Consider the following 19,888-nt stretch of genomic DNA (forward strand, 5'->3'; position numbering starts at 1 on the left):
AACTGTCTGACCTGGACCTTCCCGTGCAGGCTCGAAGCAGCGTGGCTTAGCGGGAAGAGCCCGGGCTTGGGAGTCCGAGGTCGTGGGTTCTAATCCCGACTCCGCCGCTTGTCAGCCGTGTGACTCTGGGCAAGTCTCTTAACTGCTCTGTGCCTCGGTTACTTCATCTGTAAAATGGGGATTAAAACTGTGAGCCCCACGTGGGACACCCTGATATCCTTGTATCTGCCCCAGCGCCTAACAAATACCATGATCGTTATTACCGTGCTGCTGTCATTCTGCATCTGGTGTGCTGCATGCCCAGGGGGCCCGCTGGACCCAGATAACATCATTTATACCTAAAAATGTCCGTTATGGTGGTGGTAACCTGGAACTGCCTATCCCCTAGGCCAGAGGGCAGCAAGATTTTTAGGAAGAAGAGCCAAACAAAATGAAACCTTTGAACGGTTAGTGCACAAACAGCCGACCACGCAATTTAAACACAAAGAACATGGTTTACCTCATTGTGGAGTGTAATTTGGAAATAAGCCCTGGCCTCCCCCTGTCGGTCCCATCACTGTAGGCAACACCACTGTCGCACACGCCTGTAATCCTTGCAGTAATCATGATTCATCTCTCTCAACACCCGTAGTCAATCTGACACCAAATCCGAGCGGTTCTATCTTCCCGGCGTTGCTAAAATCTGCCCTTTCGTCTCCATTCAGATCGCTGCTATGCTGTCCAAGGACTTATCTCCTGCCTTGACTAGTATATCAACCTTCTCGCCGACCTCCCCTCCTCCTGTTTGTCCCCCCAACTCCAGTCCGTACTTGGCTGCCCGGATCGTTTTTCTAAAAAAATGCTTAGTCCACATTCATTCATTCATTCATTCATTCATTCATTCCATCGTATTTATTGAGCGCTTACTGTGTGCAGAGCACTGTACTAAGCTCTTGGGAAGTACAAGTCGGCAACATATAGAGATGGTCCCTACCCATCTCTATATATAGATATATATAAATAGAGAAGAAGCGTGGCTCAGTGGAAAGAGCGCGGGCTTTGGAGCCAGAGGTCATGGGTTCAAATCCCGGCTCTGCCACTTGTCAGCTGTGTGACTTTGGGCAAGTCACTTAACTTCTCTGTGCCTCAGTTACCTCACCTGTGTAATGGGGATTAAGACTGTGAGCCCCACGTGGGACAGCCTGATCACCTTGTAACTTTCCCAGCGCTAAGAACAGTGCTTTGCACATAGTAAGCGCTTAATAAATGCCATCATTATTATTATTATTATTACCCAACAACGGGCTCACAGTCTAGAAGGGGGAGACAGACAAAACAAAACATGTGGACAGGTGTCAAGTTGTCAGAACAAATAGAATTAAAGTTAGATGCACATCATTAACAAAATAGAGAAGCGGCGTGGCTCAGTGGAAAGAGCACAGGCTTTGGAGTCAAAGGTCATGGGTTCAAATCCCGGCTCCACCACTTGTCAGCTGTGTGACTTTGGGCCAGTCACTTAACTTCTCTGTGCCTCAGTTCCCCCATCTGTAAAATGGGGATGAAGACTGTGAGCCCCCTGTGGGACAACCTGATCACCTTTTAACCTCCCCAGCGCTTAGAACAGTGCTTTGCACATAGTAAGCGCTTAATAAATGCCACCAAAAAAAATAAATAAGGAAATACGAGTGAATGAATGAGTGAAATGCAATATGTAACTATTGCAGTAGTTAAGCTAAATATTCTAAATGGCCCAGTTTTTTTGTCTGCAGATTTTAAATCAGGTGATTTTTGGAGGGAATTTTAAATGCTGTTAAAAGTAACATTGATTTTTTTCCTCATTGCTTGTTTTTAGAAAGTTGTTTGTGTTAAATAGTAAATTCAGAGATGTGGCTGTGTTGACATGTGAAACTCATCAGCATCGTAATCATTCTGTGTTTTTCCTTGTGGGATATTTAGTGCTGGTGGAGAGAAAGATGCTACATTTTAGCCTGTGGGAAGAATAAACGAGGTTTTTGTCTAAATGACTGAGTTATAAATTGGAGAAGCAGCGTGGCTCAGTGGAAAGAGCCTGGGCTTTGGTGTCAGAGGTCATGGGTTCAAATCCCGGCTCCACCAACTGTCAGCTGTGTGCCTTTGGGCGAGTCTTCTAGACTGTGAGCCCACTGTTGGGTAGGGACTGTCTCTATATGTTTCCAACTTGTACTTCCCAAGCACTTAGTACAGTGCTCTGCACACAGTAAGCGCTCAATAAGTATGATTGAAAAGTTACTTCACTTCTCTGGGCCTCAGTTCCCTCATCTGTAAAATGGGGATTAAAACTGTGAGCCCCCCGTGGAACAACCTGATCACCTTGTAACCTCTCCAGCGCTTAGAGCAGTGCTTTGCACATAGTAAACGCTTAACAAATGCCATCATTATTATTAAGAAGATGATTCCGCGAAGGGAACTGATTCTACAAAGATGCATATTGCACCATAGGTGGAAGGCAGGATGAATGCTGGGAGACTCCAATTCGGTAGTAGAGTTTCCTAAAGTGGACAGTTCATTGATTTGAAACCGGTAAACAAAGCTCACTCCTAAATGTTTTTATTTTTGAAGATGCGTCAAGCCGTACGAACGGGAAGAGCAAATGGTCCTTCCTCTTCAGTTTGACAGACCTGAAGTCGATCAAGCAAAACAAAGAGGGCATGGGGTGGTCTTACGTGGTGTTTTGCCTGAAGGATGACGTCCTCCTTCCCGCCCTCCACTTCCATCACGGAGATAGCAAACTACTGATCGAGGCGCTTCAAAAATACGTGATGTTGTGCGAGTAAGTATCACGTCATCATTCCGGTTTATTGCAGCGTGGGCCGTAACCATAATCGCCGGCTAAACCACAACGTAAGGCCCGCTTGGTGTCCGCGCGGTCTCAGCGTGGGTGTAAATGTCTCTCTTGGTTTTGGAAAAGGTGACTTGTTGGATCGTCACGACTGTTTCAATATTCGCCTGGACATTTTCTTTTTGAAATAGGAAAAAAAAATAGTAGCGTGGTGTTTATAAATGGTAGTCAGTGGGAATGGTTTGCCGTGACTCTCTTAGTGGCCATATAGCGGGCCTTATCTGTTAAACGCAAAGGCACACGCTTAAGGCTACATGTGTAAATGAGTAAGGTAATTAATAATAATAATAATAATAATGACGGCATTTATTAAGCGCTTACTATGTGCAAAGCACTGTTCTAAGCTCTGGGGAGGTTTCAAGGTGATCCGGTTGTCCCACGTCGGGCTCACAGCCTTCATCCCCATTTGCCAGATGAGGGAACTGAGGCCCAGAGAAGTGAAGTGACTTGCCCAAAAGGCTACACGTGTAAATGAGTAAGGTAGTTAATAATAGTAATAATAATAACGACGGCATTTATTAAGCGCTTACTATGTGCAAAACACTGTTCTAAGCGCTGGGGAGGTTACAAGGTGATCAGGTTGTCCCACGTTTGGCTCACAGCCTTCATCCCCATTTTCCAGATGAGAGAACTGAGGCCCAGAGAAGTGAAGTGACTTGCCCAAAGTCACACAGCTGACAATTGGCGAGGCCGGGATTTGAACCGGCAGTGCAAATTCAGGCAGTTGTATTTATCGAGGGCTTACCGTGTGCAGAGCACTGTACTAAGCGCTCGGGAAAGTACAATGCAACAATAAACAGTGACATTCCCTGCCCACAGTGAGCTTGCAGTCTACATTCTAAAGCAATCCTTACTTTTCTTAAATTCTCAGGAGCTATCTGTTTTGGCATACTTGAGAAAGTTCAGTCCTACCCCACAATACCACCCAATTAAGTGTCTTGAAAATGTGGTTTGGGGAACATTTGCTCAGACGTACCAATTGATAGTATTTCAAGCAGCCAGTGGTATTTATTGAGCACTGACTATGTACTGAGCACTTTGGGAGATTACCAGAGAGTTAGTAGACCCAAAGAGTTGATAGTCTTAGTGGTTAGACACACTCAAATACGTTCAAGCGCTTAGTACAGTGCCCTGCACACAGTAAGCGCTCAATAAGTAAGATTGAATGGGGAAGCCACTGAGGTTAAGTGCTGCAGAGGGAGGGAGTGGAGTGATCTCCCAAGGGGGCTTAATAATAATAATAATAATGATGGCATTTATTAAGCGCTTACCATGTGCAAAGCACTGTTCTAAGCACTGGGGAGGTTACAAAATGATCAGGTTGTCCCACTGGGGGCTCACAGTCTTCATCCCCATTTTACAGATGAGGGAACTGAGGCCCAGAGAAGTGAAGTGACTCACCCAAAGTCACCCAGCTGACAGTTGGCGGAGCCGGAATTTGAACCCGTGGCCTCTTGACTCCAAAGCCCATGCTGTTTCCACTGAGCCACGCTGCTTCTCCAGCAGTGTGTAGTTGAACTGATAGTGTTGGGGAGAGATAAGAGTCAGGAGGAGAGGAGAGATTAGTCAGCCAGGAAAAACCGCCGGGTTTTAAATTAGCGCTTGTTCATTCATTCAGTCAGTCATATTTATGGCCTGGAAAAACCAGAGGACCTTGGATTTTAATTCCCGCCTCTATCTGCTGCGATTCTTTGGGAAAGTCACTTAACTTCTCTTAGCCTCAGTTTCCTCCCCTGTAAAAGGAGGATTCTCCCTCCTCCTTAGACTGTGAGCCCCAGGGACCGTTGCCAGCGCTTAGTCCAGTTCTTGGCACATAGGAAGTGCTTAATAAATGCGACAGTTATTATTGAATTATCATTTGTGAATTTAAAATGTTAATAAATGCGACAGTTATTATTGAATTATCATTTGTGAATTTAAAAAGACGAAAAGTTACGGGACCTTCCCCTGACTTTTCCAACAACCCTCTAAAAGAAGAAAATGCTAGAGAAAGGATCCGGGCCCTCCGAGGGGATGGGGTCACTCAGAAAAAGCAGAGGCTAGGAACGAGCTCCCGTGAGCAGGAGTCTCCGATGGCTCCCGGCAGGTGAGCATCCTGCAGAGCTTTCGAGCTGAGTCGTCTCAGTCCAAGCTGAACCGTTCCAGATGCGGTAAATGTGCGAGTGGAATGTAGGTTTTGATCCCATGTACCAGAAGTTATATGGTCAAGATATGCAGACACGTGTGTTTCTGTGTGTATACATGCATGCATGCCCTGCTGCTGGTACTTCTGCGGAATCAGGTGACCTGAGTTCTTGAGCTAGTCTGCCTGTATTTGGCAGACTTTGCACAGACTTTAACCAGTGTACTGCGCCTTTCCCTTGGGATTTGAATCTCATTAGCACTGTCATCAATTATTTCTGTCCTGGGATTCCAGGACTGAGGTTTATCCAGTATTCCCGACAGAGGACTGAGGGGAGAGCATTGCCTCAGGACTTCTGACAGGAAGACTTCAGAACTGAGAGTATGTATGGAGAAGCAGCGTGGCTCATTGGAAAGAGCCCGGGCTTCGGAGTCAGCGGTCAGGGGTTCAAATCCCGGCTCCGCCACTTGTCGGCTGTGTGACTTTGGGCAAGTCACTTAACTTCTCTGTGCCTCAGTTCCCTCAGCTGTAAAATGGGGATTAAGACTGTGAGCCCCCCGTGGGACAATCTGATCACCTTGTAACCTCCCCAGCACTTAGAACAGTGCTTTGCACATAGTAAGCACTTAATGAATGCCATTATTATTATGGGGGTACTAATAACTATGGTATTTGTTAAGCTCTTTCTTACTAGGCACTGTATTAAGCGCTGGGGTCGGTAGAGGTAAATCCAGTTGGACGCAGTCCCTGTCCCGCACGGGGCTCCCAGTCTCGATCCCCATTTTACAGATGAGGTATCCGAGGCCCAGAGAAGGGAAGCGACTTGCCCAAGGTCACACGGCAGACAGGTGGCGGAGCCGGGATTAGAACCCATGACCTTCCGACTCCCCAAGCACGTGCTCTATCTGCTATACCATGCTGCTTCTGTTAGAGAGATGGCGGCTTATGTCTCTAACCACTTTCCCTCTCTCATCCCTTCTAGTTGGATTCCCATTGTACTGTCTCAAGGGTTTAGTACAGTGCTCATTATACGGAAATAAATACTGTCGATTGATTGATGTTCCCACGAGGGCATGGAATGCCGTGAGCGGCGGACAGAGGTTCAGTACGTTGCAAGTGTTTATCAGGTGTTTTTTATTCCGCTTTTGCTAACCTGTGAACACTAGCATATAGGTTCATTAATCGTAAAATCTGAGGATTGAGTTAAGTTCAGAATTTGCACGGCATGTCTTAGAGCAGTGCTTTGCACACTGTAAGCGCTCAATAAATGCCATTATTATTATGTCAAATGCCACTATTATTATTGGACGAGGTGCTACTTGAACACTCTTCCTGCTGTATATTTTAGTGTGCAGTTTGGATAGAAAGTGGTGGAGGAATGTGGCCACAAGCTCATTGTGGGCAGGGATCGTGTTATAGTGTAGCCTCCCGAGCACTTAGTACAGTGCCTTGCGCAAAGAAAGCGCTCAGTAAGTACAGCTGAATGAGTGGTGTTTTAACATGGCCATGAAGAGTCACAGTTTTCAAGCAGCATCACATCTTGTTTCCGTCTCAATTGGTTAACCTTATTTCGGGAACTGATAGTACGCGTTTAAGATTTACTGTTAGAATAAGTTTATTTGGAACAGCGAACTCTATGCCGCTACCATTGGCTTCCGGTAAGATGCCCATCAGCCCACTGGATTTATGAAGCTGTTACTCTGTGCAGAGCGTTGCACGAAGCAGCTGGGAGAGTATGGCGGAGTTAGAAGAAGTGGTCTCTGTCCCCTTGGAGTTTACAATTCCGTGGGGGAGGCAGGCACTAAAATAAATCACAGGTACGGGGAAACCACAGAGTTGAAAGATTTGCACTTCAGTGCTACTGGAATGCAGGCCTGTACTCTTAGAACCGTCTGTGTCTCCCGTTGTTTGTGGTAAAGTGGGGGTCTTCAAGAAGCAATTGTGGGAGAAGGAGTTAACTGTACTCAAATGCGTATATGGACGTACACTCGGTTCTCCTGTAACGTGTGGGCTGCGTTCTTGTTCAGCCCCGCGGTAAGGAAGCCTTGCCCCATCCACGTTCACACGCCATTTCTTCCAAAACCACAGCGGGCTGTGTCCGAACAGCCTCCTTTTTCCAGAAGTGCAGCATTCCCTCAGTGAGATTTTACCAAAATCCATAGCGGAGTGCATGTTGTGGTAGAACCGAGTGAATGGCAATTCTAGCTGAACTTTTCCTCTTAAAAATAGATTTATATGGGTTTTTTTCCTCTCTACCTTATCATCATCATCAATCGTATTTATTGAGCGCTTACTGTGTGCAGAGCACTGTACTAGGCGCTTGGGAAGTACAAGTTGGCAACATATAGAGACAGTCCCTACCCAATAGTGGGCTCACAGTCTAAAAGGTGGGCTCACAGTCTAAAAGACCTTATCTCTTTTCCATTAACCCATCCCACCCCCTGTCCGTTGAAGGCTAGGGGGAGACCCAGTTATTATTGTTAATAATTTTATCTCAATAATTATTGTGTAGATAATAAATCCCTGTTCTCCCTCCCACTTAGACTGTAGGCCTCCTGTGGGACAGGGACAGTGTCTTACCTAGGGATCTCATACTTACCTCAGAGCTCAGTGTAGGGCTTGGGAGATATTAAGCACTTACCCCAATTATTATGATCATTATAATGTAAATTTAAGTGTAGGCAAAGAGAATAATAAGCCAACTTGCATTAAGTTAAGTCTTTTAAGTTAAGTCTTATATACTTGTATATATGTATATATGTTTGTACATATTTATTACTCTATTTTACTTGTACATATCTATTCTTTTTATTTTATTTTGTTAGTATGTTTGGTTTTGTTCTCTGTCTCCCCCTTTTAGACTGTGAGCCCACTGTTGGGTAGGGACTGTGTCTATATGTTGCCAATTTGTACTTCCCAAGTGCTTAGTACAGTGCTCTGCACATAGGAAGCGCTCAATAAATACGATTGATTGATTTTGAAAGTGAAGAATGTGAATGTTGTAAAATAACTTCTGGATGGAATAAGCATTTTTCTCCTCTCCGCCTGATTAAAAGACAAATTTGTGCGCCTAAGAAGCACAGTGTTTAGATGGAAGGAAAATACAATAAAGGCTGTATTATTCATTCAGTCAGTCATATGTATTGAGCACTTACTGTGTGCAGAGCACTGTACTAAGCGCTCGACTAACAGTGGAAAGGTGTGTTGTGTTCACTCTTGGTCTGTAAACCTTTGCCTAAAGGCTGATTATCAGATTAGCAACCAGTTGGGGCTCACCCTCACCCTCAGTCCCTCTTACTTTTGATTTTACCTTCCAGTGTTCAGTCTGCTCTTTAGGAGCTTCTGCGGAAACCCCTTTTGGGACTGGATTGGTTAGTAAAATTAGCAGGCTCTTCATCGTCTGCTAATCGAGAAGCATCGAGAAGCAGCGTGGCTCAGTGGAAAGAGCCCGGGCTTTGGAGTCAGAGGTCATGGGTTCAAATCCCGGCTCCGCCACTTCTCAGCTGTGTGACTTCGGGCAAGTCACTTCACTTCTCTGGGCCTCAGTGACCTCATCTGGAAAATGGGGATGTAGACCGTGAGCCCCCCGTGGGACAACCTGATCACCTTGTTAACCTCCCCAGCGCTTCGAACGGTGCTTTGCACAGAGTAAGCGCTTAGTAAATGCTGTCATTATTATTATTATCGTTAGCAATAGCTTCAACACTGAGAATATTTTATAATCTGGTCAACACACAGTCTTTAAACAGGCCAGATTGACTGTGCTGGGTATTTGTTCTTCACCGACCAGTCTGAGCTTTTGGAAAGTCTAGGTTGACCTATAACCTAGACTTAGGTTGACTTGAGAAGCAGTGTGGCTCAGTGGGAAGAGCCCGGGCTTTGGAGTCAGAGGTCATGGGTTCAAATCCCGGCTCTGCCAATTGTCAGCTGTGTGACTTTGGGCGACTCACACAGACTGAGCCCCCTCTTTCCTCTCCCCATCCTCCCCCTCTCCATCCCCTGTAGGGACTGTCTCTATATGTTGCCAATTTGTACTTCCCAAGCGCTTAGTACAGTGCTCTGCACATAGTAAGCGCTCAATAAATACGATTGATGATGATGATCCCCTCCCCACAGCACCCATTCGTGTCCCTGAACATGGCTCAGCGGGGGCCTGCTACCCTCTTAATTTATTAATAATTATAATAATAATAATGATGGCAATTATTAAGTGCTTACTACTACTAATAATAATAATTGGCATTTGTTAAGCGCTTACTATGTGCAAAGCACTGTTCTAAGCGCTGGGGTGGTTACAAGGTGATCAGGTTGTCCCACGTGGGGCTCACAGTCTGAATCCCCATTTTCCAGATGAGGTAACTGAGGCCGAGAGAAGTTAAGTGACTTGCCCAAGATCACACAGCAGACATGTGGTGGAGTCGGGATTCGAACCCGTGACCTCTGACTCCAAAGCCCGGGCTCTTTCCACTGAGCCACGCTGCTTCTCTATGTGCGTTTACTATGTTACTATGTGCGTCTACGCTGGGGAGGTTACAAGGTGATCAGGCGGTCCCACGGGGGGCTCACAGTCTTCATCCCCATTTTCCAGATGAGGGAACTGAGGCCCAGAGATGTGAAGTGACGTGCCCAAAGTCACCCAGCTGACAGTTGGCGGAGCCGGGATTTGAACCCCTGACCTCTGGGTTAGGCAGGGAAGGGAGTTAGCCCGGAGGCGTGGAGAGTTCTAGGGTCATTTTGCCATCCTCCTTACTGTGTGCAGAGCACTGTACTAAGCGCTTGGGCCAGTTTGGGGCCCGACTCTTCCAGCCCGGGGATTAGGAGTAGAGCTCTCACTCCGGCTCCTGGGGGTGGGCGGGCTATGGCCACCTTCCCCGCACAGGTAGCCGTGATGGTGAAACTCACAGCGTCACTGACACGAGGCCTGTTTCATAAGCGGCTGGGCCACCGACCTGCCCCTTCCCTTTGCTCAGAGCCGCTGCATTAATAATAAATAATAATAATAGTAGCATTTATTAAGCTCTTACTGTGTACAAAGCACTGTTCTAAGCACTGATCATCATCATCATCAATCGTATTTATTGAGCGCTTACTATGTGCAGAGCACTGCACTAAGCGCTTGGGAAGTACAAATTGGCAACATATAGAGACAGTCCCTACCCAACAGTGGGCTCACAGTCTAAAAGATAATAAGAATGTTGGTATTCGTTAAGCGCTTACTATGTGCAAAGCACTGTTCTAAGCGCTGGGGGGAACACAAGGAGATGAGGTTGTCCCATGTGGGGCTCCCAGTCTTAATCCCCATTTTACAGATGAGGGAACTCAGGCCCAGAGAAGTGAAGTGACTTGCCCAAGGCCACACAGCAGACATGGGGGGGAGGTGGGGTTCGAACCCATGACCTCTGGCTCCCAAGCCCGCGCTCTTTCCGCTGAGCCACGCTGCAGTTGTTGTACTGATGATAATGATGGCATTTATTAAGTGCTTACTACGTGCCAAGCACTGTTCTAAGCGCTGGGGAGGTTACGAGGTGATCAGGTCGTCCCACGGGGGGCTCACAGTCTTCACCCCCATTTTCCAGATGAGGTAACGGAGGCACGGAGAAGCGAAGTGACTTGTCCAGGTGTCTGTGCGTGCAGGCCCCATTTCCAGGGGGCCGGCTCCATCAGGAGGACCCCTCGTTGTCCCCCGGCCACGCGGTTCGGGACAACTGCTTCCCTCGCCCGCTGTCCGGAGCGGTCCCCGTCCCCTCCGACTAACCGGTACCGCCCGTATCCCGAGCTTGCGGGGTTCACAGCTCCTGCTGGAATAAGAAAGATTCCTTGGACTTCTGCCACCGCGAAGGCAGCCAGCTTTAATTTTCCTGGGATCGCATTTGAAAGGTCTCTCATCAACATCTGAGAACTGTAGCGTTAAAATGGAATGCCACCAACATTTTCCAAGAGTCGTAGGCCAGGTTTTTATCCCGTTACTAATTTTAGCCGCCCGGAGGAACTTAACTGCCGTCCCTTGAGAAATACGAGGCTGGTTTCCGCTTGCCTCAGGAGGAGATCGTAGGTTGGATTTCATATCCTCTAACGTTACTCTTGCATCCTGGCAAGTTAGGCTGGAAAAGAGATAGCTGTTATTAAAGTTTTTATCTCTGGCGTTCGGAGCGAAGGACGAACTCTAGGTAGCAGTGAAATACGTTTAATTTTGATGTCAAGGACCCAAGAGGGGCGTCTCAAACCTTATTAATGGGCCGGGGTGGGAGGTGAAGGAGAAAGGCTAGACTGAAGTGCAGGATTAGTCAACTCTTTTGTTTGTCGAAATAGATTTCCAGTAGATTTGCGTGTAGTAATGTTCCTGAAGCTTCCGAGCACTTATGGATTTAACTGGCAATTCTCCTGTGAGTGATAAACATCCATTAGTACACCCTGATTTAATCTAGGAAGGTTGGATTAGTTACGAATTGGATAAGGGAATCATAACTGAGACTGGTTTAGACAGACAGGTAGACTGGTTTATATTCCCAGAGGCTGAGCTAAAAGACTTTGTAAATAGCAAAGTCAAATAATTATTGGCTGGTTTTTGAAACGTGGCTAAGGTATAAGCTTGATTTGGCAAACGGTTTTCAAATATCAGAGGCTTTTTTAAAAATCAGTCTTCAAATTTTTCTGTTTTTAATTATTTAAAATATTCTGAAATCCTATGTTGTTACAGTGACCAGCCAAGGCAAATGAGTAGAACAAATTAGCAGAGGTTTTTTTTTTTTCAGTCTTCAAATTTTTCTGTTTTTAGTTCTTTAAAATATTCTTAAATCCTATGTTGTTACAGTGACCAGCCAAGGAAAATGAGTAGAACAAATTAGCAGAGGGTTTTTTTAATCAGTCTTCAAATTTTTCTGTTTTTAGTTATTTAAAATATTCTTAAATCCTGTGTTTTTACAGTGACCAGCCAAGGAAAATGAGTAGAACAAATATCAGAGGTTTTTATTTTCAGTCTTCAAATTTTTCTGGTGTAAAATATTCTTAAGTCCTGCATTTTTACAGGGACCAGCTAAGGAAAATGAGTAGAACAAATACCAGAGTTGTTTTTTTTTTCTGTATTCAGATTTTTCTGTTTTTAATCGTGTAAAATCTTCTTAGACCTGTGTTTTTACAGTGACCAGCTAAGGAAAGTGAGGAGAACAAATATCAGAGGATTTTTTTTTCATTCTTCAAATTTTTCTGTTTTTAGTTGTGTAAAATCTTCTTAAATCCTATGTTTAAATCCAGTGACCAGCTAAGGAAAATGAGTAGAACAAATATCAGAGGGTTTTTTTAGTCAGTCTTCAAATTTTTCTGTTTTTAGTTATTTAAAATATTCTTAAATCCTATGTTGTTACAGGGACCAGCCAAGGAAAATGAGTAGACCAAATATCAGAGGGTTTTTTTAGTCAGTCTTCAAATTTTTCTGTTTTTAGTTATTTAAAATATTCTTAAATCCTATGTTGTTACAGGGACCAGCCAAGGAAAATGAGTAGACCAAATATCAGAGGTTTTTATTTTCAGTCTTCAAATTTTTCTGTTTTCAGTTGTGTAAAATATTCTTAAATCCTGTGTTTTTACAGTGACCAGCTAAGGAAAATGAGTAGATCAAATACCAGAGTTTTTTTTTTCCAGTATTCAAATTTTTCTGTTTTTAGTTGTGTAAAATCTTCTTAAACCTGTGTTTTTACAGTGACCAGCTAAGGAAAGTGAGTAGAACAAATATCAGAGGATTTTTTTTTCATTCTTCAAATTTTTCTGTTTTTAGTTGTGTAAAATCTTCTTAAACCTGTGTTTTTACAGTGACCAGCTAAGGAAAGTGAGTAGAACAAATATCAGAGGATTTTTTTTCATTCTTCAAATTTTTCTGTTTTTAGTTGTGTAAAATCTTCTTAAATCCTGTGTTTTTTACAGTGACCAGCTAAGGAAAATGAGTAGAACAAATACCAGAGTTTTTTTTTTTTCAGTATTCAAATTTTTCTGTTTTTAGTTGTGTAAAATCTTCTTTAATCCTGTGTTTTTACAGTGACCAGCTAAGGAAAGTGAGTAGAACAAATATCAGAGGAATTTTTTTTCCTTCTTCAAATTTTTCTGTTTTTAGTTGTGTAAAATCTTCTTAAATCCTGTGTTTTTACAGTGACCAGCTAAGGAAAATGAGTAGAACAAATATCAGAGGTTTTTTAAAATCAGTCTTCACATTTTTCTGTTTTTAGTTGTTTAAAATATTCTTAAATCCTGTTTTTACAGTGACCAGCTAAGGAAAATGAGAACAAATATCAGAGGTGGTTTTTTTTTTTCAGTCTTCAAATGTTTCTGTTTTTAGTTATGTAAAATCTTCTTAAATCCTGTGTTTTTACAGTGACCAGCTAAGGAAAATGAGTAGAACACCTGTGAACCAAATTTAAGACCACACCATAACACTTTTCAGTTTTCAGCAGAATCTGGGTGATTAATCACCTCAAGTCATCAACCCTATGAAAACAACACTGACAGCCTTGTTAGTGTCTTCTCTTGTACTTCCAAGTAATTTGTGCTTCCCAAGCGCTTAGTACAGTGATCTGCACATAGTAAGCGCTCAATAAATAAGGTTGATTGATTGATTGATTCTCTCTCCCCCTTCTCACCTCCCAACCATGGTATTCAAGCACTTACTATGTATAAAGCACTGTTCTAAGCGCTGGGGTAGATACGAGTTAATCAGATCAGACATAGCCCGTGTCCCACACGGGGCTCACAGTCTTAGGAGGAGGGAGAACGGATTTTCAATCCCCGTTTTGCAGTTGAGAAAACTGAGGCCCCGAGAAGTTACCGATGGCATTTATGAAGCGCTTACTATGTGCAAAGCACTGTTCTAAGCGCTGGGGAGGTTACAAGGTGATCAGGTTGTCCCACGGGGGGCTCACAGTCTTCATCCCCATTTTACAGGTGAGGGAACCGAGGCCCAGAGAAGTGAAGTGACTTGCCCGGAGTCACACAGCTGGCAATTGGCGGAGCCTGAATTTGAATCCATGACCTCTGACTCCAATGCCCAGAGTCACACAGCTGACAATTGGCGGAGCCTGAATTTGAATCCATGACCTCTGACTCCAAAGCCCGGGCTCTTTCCACTGAGCCACGCTGCTTCTCGTGACCACTGACTTCTTCAGTCGTGGAACGGGTGTAAATTTCCCGGCCCAGCTCCACCTGCTTTAGTCCTAGTCTGAGACTGTGTTCTTCTGCCCACTGCTCAAGAACCTCCAGTGGTTGCCAACCCACCTCCCCATCAAACCAAAACTCCTCAACATCCCTCCATCACCCCTCAATCAAGCAATCAATCAATTAATCAATCAATCAAACCCTCAACAGCCCTCAGTCACCGAGCCCCCCTCTTACCTTACCTCGCTGCTCTCTTAATACAACCCAGCCCTCACACTTCGTTCCTCTGATGCCAAGCGACTCACCGTACCTCGATCTCTCTTTTTGACCGTGAGCCCACTGTTGGGTAGGGACTGTCTCTATATGTTGCCAACTTGTACTTCCCAAGCACTTAGTACAGTGCTCTGCACGCAGTAAGCGCTCAATAAATACGATTGATTGATTGATCTATCTCGCCTCTGACCTCTCTCACCCACGTCCTGCCTCTGACCTGGAACGCCCTCCCTCTTCATATCCGACAGACAGTTACTCTGTCCACTTATCAAGTCTCATGGAATAATAATAATAATGTTGGTATTTGTTAAGCGCTGACTATGTGCCAAGCACTGTTCTAAGCACTGGGGGTGGATAATAATAATAATAATAATAATGATGATGGAATTTATTAAGTGCTTACTGTGTGCAAAGCACTGTTCTAAGCGCTGGGGAGGTTACAAGGTGTTCAGGTTGTCCCACGGGGGGCTCACAGTCTTCATCCCCATTTTACAGATAATAATAATAATGGTATTTGTTAAGCGCTATGTGCCAAGCACTGTTCTAAGCACTGGGGGTGGATAATAATAATAATAATAATGATGATGGAATTTATTAAGTGCTTACTATGTGCAAAGCACTGTTCTAAGCGCTGGGGAGGTTACAAGGTGTTCAGGTTGTCCCATGGGGGGCTCACAGTCTTCATCCCCATTTTGCAGATAATAATAATAATGGTATTAAGCGCTTACTATGTGCAAAGCACTGTTCTAAGCGCTGGGGAAGTTACAAGGTGATCAGGTTGTCCCCGGGGGGGCTCACGGTTTTCATCCCCATTTTACAGATGAGGGAACTGAGGCCCAGAGAAGTGAAGTGACCTGCCCAGAGTCCCACAAATGACAAGGGGCAGAGCCGGGATTAGAACCCACAACCTCTGACTCCCAAGCCCGGGCTTTTTCCACTGAGCCACGCTCTAAGTGATGGAAGGCCTGTCATCTCCAAGCGACCTTTCCTGACAAAGCCCTCATTTCCTCTTTTCTCACTCCCTTCTGCGCCGCTCTGAATCGCTCCCTTTATTTGCCCATCCCTCAGTGCTTATGTCCATAGAAGTAATTTATTTATATTAATGTCCGTCTCCCCCTCGAGACTGTGAGCTCATCGCGGGCAGTACAGTCCATTGGGTTGTTCTCTCCCAAGCGCTTAGTGCAGTGCTCTGCACACAGTAAGTGCTCAATAAATACGCCCGATTGATTGAGCCTGATAGCATTTGACGGTATGGAGCCCTGCTGCATCCCCAATTGGTATTAATCGCCCTGGTATTTAAAGAAGGATTACATGTACTTTCTACGTGCCTGGTTGGTGGGAACTAACCATAATAACTTTGGGCCCTAATCCTAATGCCGTGGAGTCGTTTCCCGCCCATCGCGACTCCATGGACGCGTCTCTCCCAGAACGCCCCGCCTTCATCTGCAGTTGTTCTGGTAATGGGTCCGTAGAGTTTTCTTGGTAAATCACGGAAGCGGTTTACCATTGCCTTCTTCCGTGCAGCAGCGTGGCTCAGTGGAAAGAGCCCGGGCTTTGAAGTCAGAGTTCGTGGGTTCAAATCCCAATTGTCAGCTGTGTGACTTTGGGCAAGTCACTTTACTTCTCTGTGCCTCAGTTCCCTCATCTGTCAAATGGGGATTAAGACTGTGAGCCCCCCGTGGGACAACCGGATCACCTTGTAAACTCCCCAGTGCTTAGAACAGTGCTTTGCACATAGTAAGCGCTTAATAAATGCCATCATTATTAAACCCGCGTCTCCGCCCCCATCTCTCTCCCATGCCTCTGGCCGCCCAGCGCGGATGAGTTTTTGACTTGTAGCAGATTGCCTTCCACTCACTAGCCACTGCCCAACCTCTGCTTGAGTCTCCCTCCTATAGGTGAGACTTGTAGAGAACTGGAAACTCTCCGGGAGCAATCCTTAGGTAATTAGGCTGGAGTTTCAACATCTCCGAGGAAAGTCTGGGTGGTATTATTATTATTATTATTATTATTATTATTATTATTATTATTATTAGTTAAGCGCTTGTTATATGTCTAATGGTGTTGTAAGTTCTGGGGCGGATTTAAGTTGCTCAAGTTGGATCAACTCCCAAGTAGGAGGGGTAACGAGTATTATAGAGATGAAGAAGCAGCGGTCCACAGAAGTGAAGTGACTTGCCCAAGGTCACACAGCAGACAACTGGCAGAGCTGGGATTCGAACCAGGTCCTCTGATTCCCAGGCCTGTGGTGTCTCCTCTAGGACTTTCATCAGGACAGGCCTCTATCGGGAATGTCATTATATCCACCTTGTACTTCCCAAGCACTTAGTACAGCGCTCTGCACACAGTAAGCACTTAATAAATACGATCGAATGAATGAATGGATAACCGTATTCTCAGGATTTCGCCGTTGTAAGGATCCTTAATGTGAAATGCTCTTTGACTCCATCTCTTTTGGCGTGTGGTTTTATTTTATGTTTCCAAATGCGCATTGGATCATAAGGTTCCTTAATGTTACTCCAAAGAACATCATGGTCTATAAAAACATAAGTACCGTTGCCATAAAAGAGCTTAAAAATTTACCTTAGCCCCTCATTACCCAGTGCTTAATGTGTCATGCAGCCGTGAAACTCGTTATAATCAGCTGTTGAATATTTGGAAAGACTAGGTTGTGTTACTGGGGTACGGCAAGGTGAAAATGGACCATGATGGTTTTACTTATGTAAATAGCAGTGTGCAGTTTCACAGAAATGCTATGGCGAGATTCCAGTTTTCCTACAGATTAAAAATCCTTTGCTGTCTGTATTACAGATCTTCACAGGACAAAAGAATTCTTCTTGTGAATTTCCATAATAAAAGTCTGTCGCAGTCTTTCGAAAATCTCCTCGACGAACCAGCGTACGGCTTAATACAAGTATGTTTCTCATTTTCCCAGGATCAAGCATTTCTTCTTCACTCTCTTCTTTGGCGGGCGGGGGGGGAGTTTAGGAATATGGGTTACATTAATAATAATAATGGCATTTATTAAGCACTTACTATGTGCAAAGCACTTATTTTAGTGATAGGGATCGTATCTGCACCTCTTTGTGACAGAGTGCCACTTTTCTTTGGGCCAGATTTCCAAATCAAAAAATCTGCCAACCTTTTCTAACAGTGTTAAAGTGAAGTACAAGTTCCTTGTCAGTCTTTGGGTTCCAGTGATAGCAACCTTATCTCCCCACAGTTGGTAAAAGTAGCAACTCTTCCTTTCTATAAAGCAGCGTATCATTATCTTTTCATTGTACCTCCCAATTTTGGCATTCAAAAAAAGAGGGGCTGTCCCTCAATATGTAAGAAACCTTTCACAGTTCGCAGGGACAACTTATTTTTCTCCAGCACGTGTGTTCACTTAGAAATTTAGATGGACATTATGCCTGTCAAGTCATAACGTGGCTCCAGCGTTATTTCACTTTTCACAATGATTGAGTGATTTTACAGCTATTGATTCCGTCGATTACAAATGTAGTTATGAGACGTAGTTTTCACGCGAGGCGTTTCTTGCTTCAAGAAATATTTTTTCTGTGAAGGCAGGACTGCTAGACAGAAGAAAGCTGGTGTGGGCCATGCACCATTGGAAAGTAAGCATTCACTGTCTTTCTGATGTTTGTGGGCCTGATGAAGCCTGCCTCTGTTATCCATCTTTTGCGATCGAATCAGTAGCAGCCGAGTGCCTCCTGTTGTGGCCGTTACTCTTCTACTCTATTTTCTAAAATTACAAGCTATAGCGGAAAATGGAAATTTTGTTCTTCCCAGAAAGGTACGGAGCCTTTCCCAATGAATCGTAGAAAATTATCCGGCTTTTAGTTCTGATTTTCTCCATCTTCTCTTTTTGCTCCTCAGAAGAGGTGAGGTTTCCCATTACCGTGTGATGATACTACTTTTACGTGTTTTCTTTCTACTCTTATTCAGAAAATAAAGAAGGATCCCTACACAGCCACCCTGGTGGGATTTTCTAGAGTCACAAACTACATTTTTGACAGCTGGAAAGGCAGCAACCCTTCAGCTCATCAGAGGCCCCCTTCAGAAATGGCAGATTTTCTTAGTGACGGGATTCCAGGCTTAAAGATAAATCAGCAGGAAGAACCAGGATTTGAAGTCATCACAAGGGTGAGTGGACAGGTGCATGTACACAGCCAGTCTTCAGTTACCTCGAGAACTGTGCTTAAACTGATTTCTCATGACAAAAAATGGATATTTTCAGTGTTTTAATTTTAGCAAACTCTGCCTCATTTCTCTGACCCTCCCCAATATCTCAGCTTTTAACCCTGTATTTAGGATGAATTTCTCCACTTGCTCTTTCCCTTCCATTCTGTTCCATTTGTCATTACCTCCTCATCCCCAGACTGAGCCCCCTTTTTCCTCTCCTCCTCCCCACCCCCCTGCCCTACCTCCTTCCCCTCCCCACAGCACCTGGATATATGTTTGTACAGATTTATTACTCTATTTATTTTACTTGTACGTATTTAATATTGCATGTATTTTGTTAATGATGTGCATCGAGCTTTATTTCTATTTATTCTGATGCCTTGACACCTGTCCACATGTTTTGTTTAGTTGTCTGTCTCCCCCTTCTAGACTGTGAGCCCGCTGTTGGGTAGGGACCATCTCTATATGTTGCCAACTTGTACTTCCCAAGCGCTTAGTACAGTGCTCTGCACACAGTAAGCACTCCATAAATACGATTGAATGAATGAATGAATGAATGAATGAATCCCCGCTTTGCACGATGCTCCCCCTGGCTTTATCGCTGGCAGATCTTGTTAACTTTGGTTCCCATTTCAGGCTAAAGCGGTTACCAAGTTGTTTTCCTGGGGGTTCTCTCTATTGTACCTTCCCAACCGCTTACTACAGTGCTTTGCCCACAGTAAATACCAGAGCCTTTGATTGAAAACAGAGGCATCGGGAGATTATTTCACCAGGTACTCAGCAGGAGGGTTTGTGGAGAGCAAATCCTGACCACGGGCCTGGGTTACGGAAACACCATTAGAGCAAAGACCTGTGCGATGACAGTAAGGGGCTGGGGCTGAGAGAAGCTGATGAATTAAGGGCACTAAGGGACTGAACCTGTTTTATTTTTTTAACAATTTTGGGTGTTGTTTTTCACGTATCCTGGCCAGGTTTGTTTTAAATAGGTGTCACCGCCCACTGCTACTGCAACTAGCTCTGCCGCCTTCTGATTTCCGAACGATCGCCTGCCTTTAAATTTCGGGGATCAGTCCGAGTGGGTGGCACTATAACCTGAATGCGATCTTCAGGACCACCTTCTTCTTTCCTTGTGCCCCAGACTTGATGTTGGCTTCCGGAATTATGGCAACTTTCTTGCGTAGAGAGGTTTTCTTATTTTTAACCACAGTTGTAGGCTTGCAGATGTACATACGTTTAGCCGGATAATGTCTTGTAAGTTATGGTATCTACAGCACGAGCATCAGTTGACGTGAATTGCAGTTAGAAGGTTTTTG

General features: G+C 44.6%; 1 protein-coding gene across 2 annotated transcripts in view; it reads left to right on the forward strand.

Annotated features, from left to right (window-relative positions):
* The window catches only part of TBC1D15 (TBC1 domain family member 15), an 82,652-nt gene that overhangs the window by 25,990 nt on the left and 36,774 nt on the right, over positions 1-19,888 (forward strand). Inside the window, exons 5-8 of one of the 2 annotated variants that reach the window (XM_038756207.1) lie at positions 2,578-2,788; positions 17,202-17,304; positions 17,957-18,007; positions 18,339-18,536. In XM_038756207.1, coding sequence (XP_038612135.1) covers positions 2,578-2,788; positions 17,202-17,304; positions 17,957-18,007; positions 18,339-18,536 — 563 coding nt within the window. The remainder of the gene's footprint in view (positions 1-2,577; positions 2,789-17,201; positions 17,305-17,956; positions 18,008-18,338; positions 18,537-19,888) is intronic. The other variant, XM_038756208.1, reaches the window with a different exon arrangement.

The sequence above is a fragment of the Tachyglossus aculeatus genome, chromosome 14, assembly GCF_015852505.1.
Source record: "Tachyglossus aculeatus isolate mTacAcu1 chromosome 14, mTacAcu1.pri, whole genome shotgun sequence".
Classification (NCBI taxonomy): domain Eukaryota; kingdom Metazoa; phylum Chordata; class Mammalia; order Monotremata; family Tachyglossidae; genus Tachyglossus; species Tachyglossus aculeatus.